The sequence below is a fragment of the Phyllostomus discolor genome, chromosome 4 (genome assembly GCF_004126475.2).
Source record: "Phyllostomus discolor isolate MPI-MPIP mPhyDis1 chromosome 4, mPhyDis1.pri.v3, whole genome shotgun sequence".
NCBI lineage: Eukaryota > Metazoa > Chordata > Mammalia > Chiroptera > Phyllostomidae > Phyllostomus > Phyllostomus discolor.
Genome location: NC_040906.2, coordinates 36,451,177 through 36,469,466, shown reverse-complemented (window position 1 = coordinate 36,469,466; position 18,290 = coordinate 36,451,177). Strand labels below are relative to the sequence as shown.

General features: G+C 42.8%; 1 protein-coding gene across 2 annotated transcripts in view; it reads right to left on the bottom strand.

The window, feature by feature from the left end:
• Positions 1-18,290, bottom strand: part of STAT1 (signal transducer and activator of transcription 1) — a 39,697-nt gene that overhangs the window by 3,812 nt on the left and 17,595 nt on the right. The window contains exons 9-23 of one of the 2 annotated variants that reach the window (XM_028508999.2): positions 17,657-17,815; positions 15,957-16,049; positions 14,457-14,516; positions 12,370-12,399; positions 12,184-12,277; positions 10,926-10,967; positions 9,643-9,726; positions 9,106-9,204; positions 7,821-7,956; positions 6,377-6,426; positions 5,588-5,682; positions 4,706-4,851; positions 2,998-3,183; positions 1,945-2,020; positions 949-1,051 (exon numbers count right to left, since the gene is read on the bottom strand). In XM_028508999.2, coding sequence (XP_028364800.1) covers positions 949-1,051; positions 1,945-2,020; positions 2,998-3,183; positions 4,706-4,851; positions 5,588-5,682; positions 6,377-6,426; positions 7,821-7,956; positions 9,106-9,204; positions 9,643-9,726; positions 10,926-10,967; positions 12,184-12,277; positions 12,370-12,399; positions 14,457-14,516; positions 15,957-16,049; positions 17,657-17,815 — 1,453 coding nt within the window. The remainder of the gene's footprint in view (positions 1-948; positions 1,052-1,944; positions 2,021-2,997; positions 3,184-4,705; positions 4,852-5,587; positions 5,683-6,376; positions 6,427-7,820; positions 7,957-9,105; positions 9,205-9,642; positions 9,727-10,925; positions 10,968-12,183; positions 12,278-12,369; positions 12,400-14,456; positions 14,517-15,956; positions 16,050-17,656; positions 17,816-18,290) is intronic. The other variant, XM_028509000.2, reaches the window with a different exon arrangement.

Below are 18,290 nucleotides of genomic sequence, written 5' to 3'. Positions count from 1 at the left end.
TTCTTCAGGTGAGGAAAAAGAACGAAGAAAAAAGTTACATGCCAGAAACTTAACTGGAAGCAGGTATTACCGATGTTATACAAACACACTCCCTGAACACATGGTCTGTGACCCCTGATGTGTGAAGAGCGGACCCTCTCCCCACCCCTCCTTCCCTTCCCTGCCATCCTCCCTGGTTACTGATCACCTAGGCTGTGCCAGGCACCAGGTGCACAGAGATGAAGGATGGCCAGGAATGACACAAACAGGATTTTTTAGAAGTATGAAACAATTTTTTCAAAATGAACTGAAATACCTTCATGTAGAAAAGAGCTTAAACAGCATCAGCAAAAATCCGGCTAACCAAAAAAGTCTTTAAGAGGATGAATTTTAGGCTGACAAGCAAACACTCCTATTGGATATACTGGAAAACTCTCTCTGGAAGGAAGACTCGCTCTCACCCTGACACTCATTAACTGTTTCACTCCTGGAACCTTTCGCTCCTGGCAAGCCCTTCAGGGCTGCAGGCGTTAATGGTGCAAATTAGTTTTCAAACACAGAATGGGGGAAATTGTTTCACTACTGCCAGCTGAAGTCTCTATCATTACTGTAATTACCAAACATTAGTCCCTCCCTTCCTAAAAATAACACTCCTTCAGACACGGCACTGAAATAACAGGCCAAAGGAAAACATTTTCTTATCAGAGAAATCTTAGTTCCTTAATGTTATGAAATTTCACTTGGTTTTTGGAAGGTGCTGAATGCCAGGTATAAAAACCCTGGTGATGGCGCAGCTTTTTTAGGCACAGCAGGCTCCAACTCATCATAGCCCATCTAAGAAACACCCTTCTTGGCTCTGCCAGAGGCTCCCTTTGACATCCTGCAACCGAGCCCAAGGGCACCCGGCGCCCTCCCAGTCTCAGACAGCACACGTCCGCAGGAGCAGAGAACATCCCCGCCTGCACTCACCATAGTGTCGAATCCTACAGCGTCCACGAACCGAGACACCTCATCAAACTCCTCGGGAGACATGGGGAGAAGGTTGTCTGTGGTCTGAAGTCGAGAAGGGTGACTAAAATGGGGAGAAATGAAAAGGGAATGTTAACATCTAGACTATGAATCAGTGGTGTCAACTCACACATTTCATCTTTGGCCTGTGATTAAATCATCGCCTTATATTTTCATTTCAGGTAAATGGGTACTCTTGTAAAATGCATTTTAAAAAGTACAGATCACAGGAGGTTCCTGTCCCCAGCCCGGCCCCTTCGGGAACGTATCAGACTCTAGAGATGTGAGCGAGAAATAGCCAGACTGGAACCTGCGCCGCTTCTGCCTGGTGAACTCTGGGTGCGAGCCGTGTGCGGTGTGTCACCCTGTGATGCCAACACCTCGGGCTGACCCTGGCCCGAGAAGCACCAGAGACATGTCTGGGGAGTCCCTCATCCCTACCTTGAAGTGTGTATGCAGATAAGGCTGCTCCAGAGTGTTTTTACATGAAGGCTACATCCATTCACCCCAAGACAGTGCTGCAGGCCAAATTACTGACAATGACTTTTCCAAAATTTTTTCTACCTTTTATAAAATGAAACAACAAAATAAAAGCAAGCGGAAAAATGTATCTCAATCATTACTTTGGCCTTTTCTAGATTGAAAGAACTACTTTCCCACTCTGATCAAGTTTTGTTCATTTTATTCACACTTTTTCAAAGTATCAGTTTGGGGAGAATTTATAGACCTTAAATACAACTTTGGCTTTTGGTTATCTTTTTTTTTTAATAAAGGCAGTAAAATGCTGACAGGCATTGACACCAGGATCTCTAATTAGTATGTTTCCAACAAGTCCAACTGTGATGGCGGTGGCAGCAATTGCAATGGAAAAGCAAAGTACCAGCATCTTCAACAGGCCCCAGCCAGGAGCAGGGCTGGCTTGAGGCTTTAAATATGCATTCTTCTGTGTTCACTTACACTTCAGACACAGAAATCAATTCAGTCTTGATGTATCCTGTTCCTTTAGGGCCATCAAGTTCCATTGGTTCTGCTGCTAGAAGCAAACACACCATATACACTTTCCATTAGCAGAAATCACACGAAACAGTCAACTTCCTCTTTGATCAAAATTTTACTATTTTTCTTGACAGTCAGGTTAGAGTCCTATAACTTGAAGGGGTTATGACCTCCCTGACTAAGTAACCTGAAATTCTGGATGGAATGTGGAAACAACTGGAAGAAAAGGTGAGGCAAGTTTAGAACAGAAGTCAAGCTGAGTGGTTTCTCTTTCCACAGCTGAAATCCTCCAGATGTTGGATCCCAAAATTTGCGAAGTTATACCTGGTTTTACGGTCTTCACCTGGTTGCTGTAATATACACAGTTGTCAAGATAAGCTGGGGCGACTCTCCCCCAAAGTGATTGTGCTAATGTTGAGATTTCTGATTCTAAAAAATAGTTAGTTTTGTTGGCATGTTCCAAACCGTATTCGTCTAAGTTGAACTTTCTCAAATTCAATTCAGTGACAACAGAAAAGCAAGAGGCCTGTGTTCTAAGTTTAGGTCCGCTTTTAACAATAACGGCTATTAACAATATGACCTAATAATATATTGGGTCACTCTAAACGAACTACTGTACTTCTTCTGGACCTCAGTTTCCTCAATTTTATAGGAGCAGGCTGCCATAAATCAGTTGGCTATAGTGGTCCTACCTTTTATTTCTTTCTCTGTGGAAAAGGTAATAATGTAACAAATACACAAAACCAGAAGTGAACTTTTCCAACACCTCTAAAATAAGAAATCATTTGCTCATTTCTTACTAGATATTTCAGGACAAATAATACATTAGGTTTCAACTGTACTGTCTTTATGCTTTTACCAATTCGAAAGAAAGTGGTGGGTCAGTAACACAGCATGGGTGGGGTGGGTGCTGGCCCCCTTCACTACAGGAAGGCAAGAGCAGGGTGTGTCACTGGAGCCTATCTCCAGCAAATCTTTGGACACTGACAAGATGAGAATGCAATCACCACTTACCTTCCTTTGGCCTGGAGTAGTATTTTCCAAAGGCATGGTCTTTATCAATATTTGGGTAAAGATACTTCAGAGGATTCTCTGGAATATTTTCCGCGGCCATGACTTTGTAATTGCGAATGATATCAGGGAAAGTAACTGCAGAAAGTTCTTTCTTTGTGTAGGGTTCAACCGCATGGAAATAAGGTTCTAAAAAAAAGGAAAGTGAAGTGAGTCCCCTGGAACATCCTAAAACAATAGCGGGAGGAACAAAACACAGCAGAGTTTATGGATTTGAGAGAAACTGCTAAGAATTAATCATAATCTAGGAGCTGGAACACAGATAGTGTACTGCTTTATTTCAAAATGAATTATAATCCTTTCTTAAAATCAGGAAAAATAAAGGCAGTCATTACTATCAATAACATTGCATTTGTCACTATTTGCTTAGATTTATAAATACAGCCAAAAGAAGTCTACTAAACACCTTTAAAAGCATGCATCTTCAATGGCATGCTGCCCACTGGCAGGTAGATAACTAATTGCTAACTGGGTCTTCTTGACGTAAGCCGTAAATTGCTAAAAGATAAGCTCGCTTTGTTTGTCTTTTCATATTGAAAAGCATAACTTTTTATTAAAATAAACAATGACAATACATGGACAACAACTTTTAAAACAAACAAAAGATCCTATTTGCTAGTTTTTTCTCTAACCCCTACTGAAAGAAACCACAATTTAAGCCACTCCTTGTCTTATTCCCAGGCTAATTCTAATCGTGCTCCCTAAGTGGTCCAGGATCTCGACATCCCTGAGGCCACTGTGTAAGGCCCTGGGAACTCTGCCCTAGAACCTCAGACTACGCCGGCATCCTAAAGCTTTGTAGCTGGCAGTGCTTAAATGTTCAGGTTGCCAGTGGTTTTCTTCATCGTTACCTGGTTTGCCAGCTCCACCTCTCAGCCAGTTCAGGCAAGAACCAGGAGTGAAAATGAAGAGAGCAGTCTCTAGCACCTCCTGTCTATACTGGGCTCTGAGCCCAGTTCTTCTCTTTCCTTTCTTTGTTTTTAACCAGAAGAAAAAACAAATAGAATAAGAAGAGTATCGCATCTCTTTCCATCTTCCCACTGAAAGCATAAACTTCAGGAAACACATCAGCTTTTCCTCCAGTCCTTCAAACAGAGCAAACTACAGGCCACAATGAAAAGTAACCAGCTTGTCTCTGCCGTTCAGCTTATGCCCCAAACCGGTATTTTTCAGTCATGGATCATTTGGTTAAATAGAAACCCAAGACATAACAAGGATGAACTTGTGACTGCTCTGTTTGACAGCAGGGTGGATGGCTGCACCCTGGCCACAGGACCTCTCTTGGAGAGCCTGCCTGCATCTGTGCCCTTCAGGCGGCCTCGCCCTCAGTGAGGCTGGAAGCTTATGCTTGTGCAAAATGGGTTTCCTCCCAAGAATAGGCAGTCAGTCGTACTGACTCGCATCTTTCATCTACAGGTAACAAACCAGAAAAAAAAGAATTTGGCCTTGTCATTTAAAAACCATCATCTGCAGAAAATGTTCCAGGCAATGAATCACAAATGTTCATGGTGATGTATTAACCCTATCTGAGAAGCTCAGCTGGGGATAAGGATAGGATCTGTGATTTTATGTCAAAGCCCAATATCTGTACAGGTTGATTTGCAGAGATAAAGAAGAACTTTGCGGGGGGGCGTGCAGCGCCTTCGCTCACCGCCTCCGTTCTGGGACCGCTCCACCCACGTGAACGTGATGGCCCCTTCCCGGCAGCTCTCACTGAAGCGCAGCAGGAACGTCCCAGGCTGCTGGTCCTTCAGGAGAGCACGTTCTCGCTCCTTGCTGATGAAGCCCATAATGCACCTTGATGTGAGAGGGATGGAGGTATTTTGAGGTTCAGTTACGATTTTCATTTTCATGTTAACTTTCATATCAAGATCATTAGAACTTGACAGAAGAACAAAAGCTAAAAATGGACAGACTATTTTAGTTGCTTTAAAATCCAATTGACCCTTCAGGAAGGATTTCACTTATACATATATATGCTCATTAATATGGTACCAATAGAATGCTACGGACGATCAATAAATACTTGCTGGATGAATGAGCCTTTTATTTTGGCCAGGAACATGTCTGAATGTATGCATCTTTTACACTGGAGAAGACAACTCAAACAATACATACTCATATTCTAGCACTTCCGATCCAGTTAAAGCTTTTGTTGAAATATTAACTGACGTGGGGACTAAGTTTAATAGAAATAATTTACTGAGCTAGAAACGTGTTTTCTTCCTTCCTTGAGGCAATAGATTAGGTGCTCAAGACATTTTTGTGGAATGAATGAATGCATAAAAGCATTCAGAGTTTTTCAAATTTAGCTTTGAAAATACATATACATATACTATCAAAGTATAAGTTCAATCTTACGGGGTTCCACTATCTGAAGCCCTGAGGACAGACTGTAAGCATCGTTTCTGTGAGATGCACACAAGTCTTGGGAACAGTGAAGTCTGTCTGGGTGAGGCAGGTGTCAGCCATGCAACGAGGGGAGTGTGTGCTGAAAGTACGTTTCAAAATCCCATCTGTCAATGGCCCTTACCCATCATTCCAGAGAGAGAGCAGGTGTTTTTTAATGAGTTCAAGGATGCTTTCAATCCAAAGCCAGAAAGGAAAATTTTTATCATTTATATTTTCCTGCAAGTAAACATGAAAACACATTAGGAACAAGGAAATCCAAAATAATAGTGACTTACCCTGCCTCCTCCCACCATTGGATTTTAACGTGCAAAGACTGCCTAGCTGCCAAAGCGGTGCACTGTCCTGTACTGAGCATCCCTCCCTTCTTACTGGTACCCAGACACCAAGCTCTCCATTTCCTTGGCCACTTCCCTCTCCAAACAGTAGCAAGGCAGCCGGGAAATGGCCTCCACGGTGAATCTCAGAACAAAACCTGCTCTTGGACTAGTAAAATCCAGTAGCGCAAGCAAGCCTGTCAGCACCATCTGGTGATTCCTTCCAACTGGTTCCTCTGCTTGAACTGGCTGGGGGAATTCATCTGGCTGCCAAACCGTCTATCCCAGCACAGAGCACACACATTTCTCATGGACAGGGCAAAAATGCTGCCAAAGGGGGCCCATGTGAGCAAACAGAAGGCTCATTTCGGATGTGAAAGAATGTTATCACCCAGGCAGGCGCTTCCTGTCAGACTCACACTTGGAGACCAACCTTCTGTGCTGAAGGAAAGCAAACAACTTGCCCTAGGGGTTCCACGGGTGAGGACAACAGGCCAAAATAAGCAAGTAGTTAAGGAACTGCCATGCTGAGAAATACGAGAACCTTAGCAAAGGCAAAACGGACTCAGAGAGAATAAAACTCAGGTGGTGCCCACCTTACAGAACCTCGTCCATGGAATAAGACCGTCGGGGCCAGCATTAGGACCTAAACAAATAAAAATAAGATTTTTCAGGAAACAGAAATCAATTCTGAAGCTTTGGCTGGACTGATTGCTTAGCTCTTGTGTTTGTTCTCAAAGAACAGAGCCAGCACCCAACAAAGGAAGGTTGTATGTACATGGTTGATATTCTCAGATACACTAGTGCTAATTAATTACACCTCTGGAGAAGTCTCAGCTTGGTCCCTCCCTGTGCAATGTCCTCTCTCACTTCCTCCCTCTCCTTCAAGAGGGTCTCCTCCACCAGTGATCCTACAGCTTTTTTTTTTAAATTCAAACGAAGACCAAGATCATCCCTAGGTAATCTATTGAACTAACATTTGATTTTATAAACTTGTTTTAGATACTAATTAGGCATTTCCCTCACTTCTTTTCTAAACGGGACAAGGGCCCAGAAAGGTCGATGAAAATCAAAAGTTGAGTGAGGGAAATGAGAGAGGGGAGGAAGCCTAGGGGGTATGAGCTACACAAATGAAAGCAGCCCAGGCCATCAGAGGTGGTGAGCCCATCTCTCTATAAAGAGACCCACAAATAAGCCGATACAGACAGAAAAGATGTGTTTCTTAATTCTCACCAAATAAGGAGATAAAATATGGCAATTTCTACTTTTTATTAAATAGTACAAGACATCATGGTAAAAGCTACCATTCAAGAGGAGGCACTGCTGTGAGCCATCGGTTAGGGAGGGCCTACTGGCGCTTGCAATACAAGCAGCTCTGCTGTGCAAAGAGCAAATCTGAAAAAAGGCTGCCTGTGAATTTTTAAAGAAATAGTGTAAATACGCCCATTTATCAATGACCTTGAGACTAGCAGGTCTTTTATTTGCTTAGGGTGGAAGACTAATCGATCCATGCCATTAGCCACTGAAAAGGAATTACCTACTATGGCCGGGACCTCCCCAATCAAGTAAAACTGCTGGTCAAGGGGCACCCTGATGTGGACAGTGTCTCCTACCCGGGCCACCTGAGGCAGAGCCTTTGGTGTGTGCCGTGGGCGCTCCAGGACCTTATTCCTCCCACGCTGGGGACTTAACTTTTTTCTCTCCAAGGTTACAAAGACTTCACCTTTCTCATCAAGGGACTTAGTTTAGACACAAGTAATATATTTTACACAATGCAAAAATCGTTTTCTTAGGAACCCTGCTCAGAAATATTAACTGATATAATGGCAAGTGATTCATTTCAATCTTTTATGAGGTCTATATCTCTTTCCAAGGTAAGACGCAATGCCCACTCAGCTATAATAAGCAGTAGCTAGAAAAGCCAACAGAGATTAACATTCTTCTTCTTTGAACAAAATAGGGAGCAAAGAGAAGGGAGCAAGTAAAGATCTTTCCGTAAGTTTCCATTGTTACATACATAGAAAGTGAATATGCTCATACCAAGAAGCTTCTCTCCCAGCATGTTGAGCTGGTCTACGTTGAGACCTCTTTTAGTGACAGAAGAAAACTGCCAACTCAGCACCTCTGAAAGCTGAGACCATCGTGCACAAGGCGGGTTCAGGAAGAAGGACAGATTCTAGAGAGAAAAAACCCAAAAGTTAATGGCTCCTGAGAACCACGAGTCACAAGTGAGGCACTAAAACATGGACCTGTCCCAAAGCTCAGTTCCAGTTTCTGTGACACACAGAAGTTTTCACGGTAGGTAAGAGAAATATAGTTGATCCTCATTATTTGCAGATTCACACCTATGAATTCATCTACTCCTTAAAATTTAGTTGTCACTCCAAAATCAACACTCATGGCACTTTCGTGCTCATCCGCAGTTGTGCCTGTGCACGAGTGGTGAAAAATTTGAGTCAACCAACAGTTTCCAGCTGAGGTCAAACAAAGTGGCACTCTGCCTTCTCATTTCATCTCTCATAGGATAAACAGTGTCCTTTCTGCGGTCTATTTAAATGGTGCCATTGTTTTGCATTTTTGTGTTGTCTTGTTGCTGATTTTGTTGCTTACAATGGACCCCCAGTACAGAAGGCTCTCCAATGTTTCTGAGCACAAGAAGGTCATGATGTGCCTTAAGAAGAAAATACATGTACTAACTAGATGAGCTGTGTTCGGGCATAAGTTACAGTGCTGCTTGCTGGTCACGAATTTGATGTTAATGAACCAATGCATATGTCAGATTGGGCATCTTTAAATAGCTGCTCACATACACAAGGGTATGTATTAACTGGTTGACAAAAGGTTGCGACCAGGGGCTTGCAGGAACCTACCCCCATATTTAAGGTTCAGTATTTGCTAAACCAGTGTTCACAGTGACTAAGCAACTTAAGCACAATGAAAAACAAGAATCGACTGTAATTAATCAACAGTGTGTATGCACACTGTAAAAATGAGCATGTTTGTTTAGTGAATGTATACATTTTAAAGAAATAACAATAAAGTTTTATTAAATCACAATAAAAGTTATATTAAATCATCTATTGCCTGTGTTTATTCACACAGAAGGAAAATTATAATTCTCATATGAAACACATACCCACATTTCACTTTTCCAGAATTACTCACGATCCTTGGCAATGCACTTGAATTATGCCACTTGTCCCTCAACATCTGGCCCTTAGGGGCTCTCTTGGATATGCAAAAGCTAGAGTCATTTCTTATGCAAAAGCATGGGGTCATTGGTTACCCCCACCCCCCAGTACAAAAGTAGATGTGTTGTCCATACCCTGGGCTCTGTCATCAGCATGTTGTACCACAAGATAGAGGCCCAACCACTCGGGAGCTGGCTGACGTTGGAGATCACCACGACGGGCAGAGAGGTAGTCTAAAAGATGACAAAGACCTTGAAATCCTCTGAATCACAGATATATCAGCTTGAGATCACTGTGCAGCCTCAAAACTAGGCAAGGGATTATTTGTGAATGCGCATCTATTTTATACTTGAAAATTAAAAATGTAAAGTTATCTTCTTTTGTTCATTGTTTGTTTTTGATACATCTTTCAGTTAAGAAATGTCTCAATGCTTCATATAAAAACTAACATAGGATAGCTCAACCGAAACACTTAGAGTATAGGATTTGAAGGTTAATTCAATTATCTAGCTTCATGAATCATTAAATTAAGATAGTATTAGCTGGGAAAGATCATCTGTTTACCAATTAGGTAAATATCTCTAAAGCAAATATTAAGAAATAAAAATACATGTAACAGTTAAAAGTAAAAATAAATAAAGTTTTCCACATCTGGATCATGTAAGTCTTACCTCAAGGTCAATGACCAAACCAGGCTGGCATAACTGGGTTTCAAAACTAAGGGAGTGAAGCTCTTCAGTAACAATGAGAGGGCCCTTAAAAGAAAAAAAGGGGGAAAGGAACAGAACAGTTCATTCACAAATCCTGTAACTTTCAAGAGTCTAATAAGCACTACAACAGGCTACAGAAAGTCTGAGCCCAACCAGCTGAAGTTCAGAAAAAGACTTCAATTTTTCATCATCTATCCCAAATTTCATTTGATTATTGCAAATATCTTGGTGTTCTCTCAAAAATAAGATTTCTGAAATTATGACAAGGATTACAGATTAAGGGAGAGAAATGTCGATAAGGAAAGAGCAACTCCTAAGTGGTTTATCTATGTGACCTAAGCCTTCCTGGCCCTCAGTTCCGCTCTGCCTCCAGGCCCCCCCAGGTGTTGGCTGCACACCTCCGGCTGGTGCAAATTCGATTTGCATTAGCCTGGAGGGTCATAAAGTACCTTGACTAGGGTGGAACTGTTACTGTTTTCCAAGAGCCTTCCTACACATAAGCTCATGCGAGCATCACAGCAACTTAGAACTAGAGAAGTGCAGCCGCTACCCCTGCTTACAGGAGAGGACACTAAATGAGGTCACAAAAGTAGTAAATGTCCGAACCAGGGCCAGACAGCGGCATGTCGGCACGGCCCAGGCCAGTGCCTGTGCCCCTGTTCCCCACGACCTCCACTGGTTGTGGTGAGGAAGGATGGTACACTATACCATTCCAAACCAAAACAACTGCAGACTCTATTCTGTCCCTGTCCATAGTTCATTTTTGAATGCATCTCAGACATAACTCCTCAGGGATCTAGCTCTAAAAAAGAAACGAACAGAGGGACCACGTCCCGGGGTAGGGAGTGCAAGGAAGGGCAGGACAACCTTCTTGGTACACTTGGTTTTCTGCATGGCAGTCAGAAAAACTAGCCTCTAGTTCCTCTGACAGTAATCCCTCTGCACCCCTAGCTAAAGCCTGCAGACCTCCTGTGATTCAATGTCTTCACCTGTAAGCCGTGAGTAATTCACAGAAGCACACACCTTACCCGCTCCACTGAGCTGTCTGTGAGGCTCTAGTCAATTTGTGTGCAAAACCATAAAGCATGAGTGAAGAGTGTTTTTACTGCTATTACAAACACACCAAGTCCCCTGTTCTCTGCTCTCTGCTGCTGGGTCTGAATGCCTGTGTGAGGAGTCTGGAGCCACCGGGGTACTGAGCCAACCACACTGGACACACCTCCTGATTAGAGACAGACTCTCACCTCATTGGTTCTGTTGCCAGCATTCTTCTGTTCCTTCAGTTGCTATAAAACAAGAAACCATCTCAGTAAACCACACAATCTTCAAAATTGCTATTTTCATTTACAAATCAAACAAAAGTCAGGACTTAGCGTGAAGAATGTGAAATTATTTTCAGAATGCAGAACAAATGTTAAGACGACCCTTGTGTGGGCTCACCTGCGTAAGCACCTTTCCCCAGCAGCCTGACATCACTCGAACACCTGAGTTTAGAAGGATCCCCCAAATTGCATCTTGCTCCCTTCCCATGTGCAAACTTTTCCTGAATGATCCCCCATCTCCTTCCTTAGCTGTTTTATGCTCCCCAAGCTCAGGGCACAGCTTCTCCTGTGCCCCCACCTTCCACTGGCAGTCTTCCAGGATAGGCCCAGCAAATCCAGGCCAGCTAAGACTACCCTCAAAAGGACCTCGGTGACATCAATCCTTGAGTTTTCAAGGGAACAACTTAAGAGTCCTGAGAGCAGCTCTGGACAGCCTCAGACTCGAGTTTGGACTGAGGCTCTCATACAAGGTCTAGCTTCCTGGCTGAGCTTGCTAGTTCACAGGATGGCTGCCACTATAAAGGGTGCCTTGAATCTCCCTGTGGGCTCCAGCCCTGAGAACACACAGGGCTTAGCACCAACACATCCTCAGAACTGGCATCCAGGCTTTTCACAGAGGCAGGCAACTCCCCTGCTCGGTGTCTACCGCCCAGTGGGGTGGGCCCTATTCCCATGGAGACAAAGTGGTAGCAGCAGTAGTTGTGGAGACCACCAGGAAGATGAATGTGAGGAAGGGGTTGAGGAGAGACCCTGGGCTCTGCCATCCATGGACTGGGGAGAAGGAACAACCAGGACACGGGAGCAATAACAACCTTTGAGGAAATTGCAAGCGCCTAGAGCGAGTGATCATTGAGGTCATGGAGGCATCAAGTGCAGATAATTTACATGTGCACTGATTTGTGGATACAAATACTGAGATCCTATGTGAATACTATGCTGAGATCACTGCGCCCCGGAAGAGTATCTTTGGGAGAGAAACAGAAGAAAATGGAGTGAACAGTCCCGGGATAAGGGACTGAGAGGTTCCCCAAGTGCTGGTGAAGTCACCAGCCACACACATAGACGGTGACAGTCTTCTCCCGGGACACCCTCCACATCCCACAGCGCACAGAGTGCCGCTCTATCGTCAAAGGTCCTAATGAACGAGACACAGCTTAAAGGGGGAAACTGGTCTCCCTACCAAGTGTCGAAATTCTGCCGCCAGACTTCCATTGGTGGACTCTTCCATGTTCATCACTTTCGTGTGTGTGCCCAAAATGTTGAATTTTCTGAACCTAGGCAAAAAGGGGCAGAAACACTTAAAAGGTTTGAAACTATTAAACAAACAAAGATGACAGTAAAATATAGTACAAAATACTCTACATACCCTTTTACTGTATTTCTTTCATTCACATCTCTGCAAAAAAAAAAATATGCATATATAAAATCATATACATGCATTTAAATTTTGAAATGAGCCTTTTAATAACAGTATAAAAGTACAAGTATAAATCAAGGTCAATAAAAAAATAAATCTGTAGCTGTGGGTTTTCTGCCCTTTCATTTATTCATTCATTCCCAACACCCGCTCTGCCAAGTGCTGCTGGATAATAAATTATCTGGGCCTCACATTTCTCATTTGCACAACGTGCAAACAGCACCAGACACACAAGATATTGTGAGCAGTAAACTAGCGAATGCGTAAAAAGAGTACCTGGCACACCCTCAAAAAATGTAAGCTTCCATTATCACTACTTATGGTGCGCTCACTTTGCACGAAGCACTGTGCCAAGTACTGAGGATTCAGCAGAAGCCCTGCTCGGCTCTTATAAAACTGACAGGAACTTCCAATGTGACAGCTTAACCCTTATTTTTATTCCTTTTTTTTTTTTTGATGCTTTCATGAAAGTAACAGAATAGTCAATTATTTGGGAAAACTGCCAAGTTAAAATTTTAAATCTGAGGTTAAAATCTTGAGAGACCGGGCATCCTATATAAATTCAGTGACTACTATGTCACATTCCAAGCAGATGAAGTATCTGTTAGGTGTAGGCACAGATTAGAAATCATCAGCGCTCACAGTGAAATGAGTGAAATTAGTGCTCACAGCTTTCTTTCCTGTCTAAACTAGAAATTCAACATTTTTGTGAATGACAGTCACCATTAGCTAGGAGAGTGACTCATTTTCCCCTGGGTGAAAAAAAAAAAAGAATTTAAAATCAAAGGAACAGTATGATGCAAAGCTGCCTTGTCAAAACTAAGAAGAAAAGTCAGGGCTGGAAGAACCAAAAAAGACAAAGAGCACAGCCAAACTGAAATAGACACTGAGCTAGAGCAGAGTGCAGTAAACTGCAGGGGCCCCAGAGTCTTTGCAGCTCCTCCCTTAAAGAGACAGGTGTACTGCCCTGATCCTTGAACCTCAGGTGACTTCGACTTGCTTTCACCAAAAGAATAGATGGGAGTGGTGCTGTACAAGTTCCAAGTCTAGCCCAGCAGGATTAGCACGCAGCTGCTCTTACCCACCTGGAACGTGTCACTATGTGGAAATGCCCAGCCTTTGAGAGGCCCCTGGAGATCCCAGTTATCCCAGCTGAGACCTCAGATATGTCATGAGACCACACTAGACAACCTGGGCAACAACCAAGCTAGCCCAGAGCAAGACCACCTACAGCCCACAGATCATAAGAAAAATAAGTTTTTGAGTTTTAAGTCACTAAATTTGGGGGCAATTTTTTATGCAGCAAAAGTTTATAGAGGAACCAAAGATGATGGCAGGAAAAGACAAAGGCACAAACTGTGCTATGAGGAAGACTATTGTTACAGGGGTGAGAACAGGAAAAAGCCAGAGGAAAATTATTTGGATTATTGTGAATGGTTTTGAAAATCCAGTGTGCTATACACACCAACAAAAGCATTAAATATATCAAGGAAGGGGGAAGCCATCTTGTTCCTAACGTAAGTGGCCAGGTCAGTGCTATTCCAGGGTCTAAGGGCACAATGGGATGGCTGCGCCACTTAGACCCCGTGAGAGATCCTGCCTGCCCTTTTCTGGGTCCCTGCTGCCCAGAAGAGACAAGGGTGAATCCAGCGGACTCCACACAGGCCCCTCAAAATGCTGTCAACTTCATTCCAAAAACAACATCACACGTGGCTGCAGAATTGCAGCTTCCCATGGGATCAGGGAAGGGCGCCCCCTCTGGGGCTGGCCTAGGAGGCAGGGCGGTGCTTTGAGACTTGATCACTACAAGCTCATATGCATAAAACACACTCATTCTTTTGTTCCTATATAGCCTAAAAAGGCAGGGATTGTTATTACCAGTTCTAGAGGAAGTGCCCAAGATTTAGAACAGGAGCTACCAATTAAAACCTGCTGGGATCCCTTGCAAATAGGCCTGGTGCTTCAGTCTGTGATTGGTTAACAAAACCAGCATTTGAACAGCACGTGTATCTTAGATAATATTAAAGGTAACTTACTTATCAAATAAAACTTTGACTTTCAAATTATAATTCAGCTCTTGCAGTTTCACCAACAGTCTGGAAAGAAAAACAAAAATCATCATTACTTTTAAAAACTATGTATTACAATTTATTTATTATGCCAATTTCCTGTCAATAAACATTTCAATAACCCCCATCTTCTCTAGTTTTGGGTTATTACAAACAATGGACTTGACCTCCTTACATTACTACGTGGATGTTTTAGAAGTGTATTTGTAGGGTAAATTCTTAGCTGTGTAATTACCAAGGCAAAACTATAGCTTGAAATTCTCGTAGAGAACAGCACTGAATTTACATTCCCACCTCCCTACATTGGGCTGTACCAAAATTTCTATTTTGGGCCAGTTATATGGGTAACTGGGTAAAATATAGCAAACATTACTTCTACTAAAACTTGTATTAATGTTTTGTCTTGTTGGGAGAAAATGAAAGCTATCACCTATAATCAGGAAAATGCGGGTCTCATCTATAATCATGCTGGGCTGGGACTGAAGGTGTGTCTGCTCTGCTGAGCTAGAGGCCTTGGGAAGGAGCTCTGGTCTCGGTCCACCCCATTTGGTGTATGGGACCCATGGGATTAGATTTCTGGTGCCCCTTCCAGCTGTGGCTGTGAGTGCTGGACCTCGAGCTGCTGGAGTGTGGCACTCTAACACCAGTAGCCAGGAAGCAGCACCCATGGACCTAACTGAGCAGCACCCCGAATATGGGACCAGGGCCAACTCGGAAGGCAGGTGACACCCTTCAAAGTCCAGCTGCTCATCTGTGAAGGAACAGTGAGAGGAATGTGGCCACATGTTCTCACGTGGAAACATTTCTACAGTTTATTACCAAGGAGAAAAACAGGCTGCAAAACAATATAACTAGCAGAATCCTAGTTCTTAAAAATAAAATATTGCATGTCATATATATTTGTGTGTATATATAAACACACACAAATATATTCATTCATATATTTATATAGACATGGATAAAACTCTGGGAGAACTGACACAGGTTGTTTACCACAGTGGTCCGCAGATGTCTGTTTAGGTCACAGATAACTTTGAAAATCTGATGAAAGCTATGAACCCACTCATCAGAAAAATGTATGTGTCGTAGGCCTACATGCACACACACTGCCTATAGTTTTGGGGGCATAGAAAGCTCAGGCCACAAATTTATGCTCAAAAGGAAATGAAGCTGCTGGGAACTTTTACTCACTATTATATGCAGCTCTGCAATATGAATTCATTTTATAATGAACATGCATCACATTTACAACTGGAAAAAAAAGCAGGTGCATGTGTGTACGCATGTATCTAATAGAGTTCTAGTGTGAAAAGACTGACTTTTAGATATTCTAAATAAGAATTCATAATAAAATGCCTACTACAAAATTCCTTCCTCTATGTGCCCTACATAACAGTGCTGTGAAAGAAGTTCGGGGTGCAAACTCCGTGATAGGAGGCATAGGGGTTAACGGCTTTTCTTTCTTACCTCAACTTCACGGTGAACTGGACCCCAGTCTTCAAGACCAATGGCCTCTGAGGATGAGTTGGCATGCAAGGCTGTCTCTCCACCACAAATGAGCTATAAATTCCCAGCAAAGTGTAAATAAGCATTTCCAATAAGGTTGAGGCAGCAAAAAATTATTCCCACTAAACAGGAAAGGGGGTCATAGGGCACAAGCTAAAAAAATAGTTTTGAAAGATTCTAACAAGTTGGATAAAGTGAGGTTTTCCAATCAGTAAAGAAAACCTCACTAAATTTGTACCCAACAAAATCAGAGTAATTACAGTGGCCTATGAAACTCTCCCACAGTGAAAACCTGTCGTTGCTTTGTGTTCATTCACAAATCTATGTTAAGAGCCAAATTTGGTGACAAGACTTACTGTCATTGTCATCTCCCAATGTACACAAGCATCGAGTCATTGTGTTGTACCTCTAAACTAATACGATGCTACATACTCATTCTATCTCAATTTAAAAATAAAACAAAAAATGTTATTAAAGTTGAAAATAAGCCATGCTTTCTACCATAATTTGGAACTAAAATTTTAATATCCTTTGGAAAATTTTTTCTAGTGAAATTGTTCAGTAATATTTATTATCTAATAATCATTTCCAGACATTAATTTTCATTAAAAAAGTCAAATTTGCATTCTAAAACCTAAGTAAATGTCCTTGATTATTTCAAAATCCAACACCTAGGCATTCTGGATGTATATCAGCTTCAGGGAATTAGAGACATTTTTATTATATCAAGTTAGCATAAAAAATAATAACTGCTGCAATATGAACTCCCCTCTTCTACTCGGTGCCATCTCTCAACTCCACACATTTGGGACACCTACCGTTGGCAAGGCCCTGGCAGGGGAGAATGGATAACAAAGGCATGCCACTGTCTTCCAGGACTTTCTGATTTATAATACATAGAAATAGGTAGACAACTACATAACAGAACCCAGAACGGGACAGGAATAAAGAATGAACTGTGCAGGTCTGGGGAGGGGATAACATCTGTCTGGGAACTGTGGGAAGATTTCATAATGAAATAAAAGCAGAAACTTTCAGGATGATACAATTTTGAAAACAAGGACAAGAGAAGAAGGCTCTCGGGCGGAGGATGTATTGTTAGGAGAGGCGTGGAGAAGTGAACGCACAGGGTGGGCAGGAGGTCAAGACTGCCTGGACATGGGGTGTGGAAGCCACCGCTGCAGTGGCCTCTGAGGACCAAGCATTGGGAGTGTGGCATAGTGTCCAGCTGAGGGACTCCACTTGGATTAGCAGGTGACAAAAAACCAGGCTGAATGCAGCACCAGGGCATAGGGACTAGGGAGGGAGGGCTGAGAAGGGGACCATGGGGGAGGCTACTATGTAAGAGTTCGGGAGACAAGATTTGAGAGCCTGAAAAAAGGAGAGGCCATGGAGGGACAGGACAAATATGAGATTAGATGTCACTGTCTCAGCATAGACCAGCTATGAAGGGACAGAAAAGGAGTAAAATTTCCTAGCTCCCACTCTAGGTGCCACAAAATGAAGGGCCCTCAGCATAAATGAAGAATTCAGGAAGAGCTGATTGGCCACAAAAAAGTTTATATAACCCATTAAACCCTTCTTAACTATCAGAATTACCACACAATTTTCCTTTGGGTACAATAGTTGCAGAAGGTGCAAATAAATTTCCCTTTAGTTACCTCTGAATGAGCTGTTGGAAAAGGTTGAAGGTGCGGTCCCATAATGCTTGCTTGTTTTTTGTGATGGGGTCGTGGTCATAGGTATACTTCTGTTCCAATTCTTCAAGCTTTTTAAGCTGCTGGCGAACCTGCTGCAGACTCTCCGCAACTATGGTGAACCTGGGAAGGTACAAGACACAGGGGTCTCAAACAGAAACAGTCCCAAAGCAGCCTGGATTAAAGGGAATCACAGAAGCCAGCAACACGCTCCGTTATCTACGTAGGTGCACTCCATACTGCGGGCAGAGATGGACAACGAGGTTTGCCTTGGTATTAAGAAGTTGTTATTTGGGGAGAAAAAATTAACATGTGCTGTCCAATTAGAACTGCAATTACACAGCCCAGATCACAAACATCTGCTTAAGAAGGACTTAAATAACAAGATGGGTTGGGGTGGGGGCTTCTAGGGGGATCTGTGACTTCAACTGACCTATAGGATAATTGGGATTTAAAAACAGAGGACCAAGAGGAGGGGAGAGAGGTAGGGGATGCAACAAGGTAGATGCCATCAGAGGTGATGCAGGAGACAGTAAGGAGGCTGCTGTAGATTTTACTTCAGGACAGCGAGGACAGGGCAGCCTGGAGGCCATGGAAG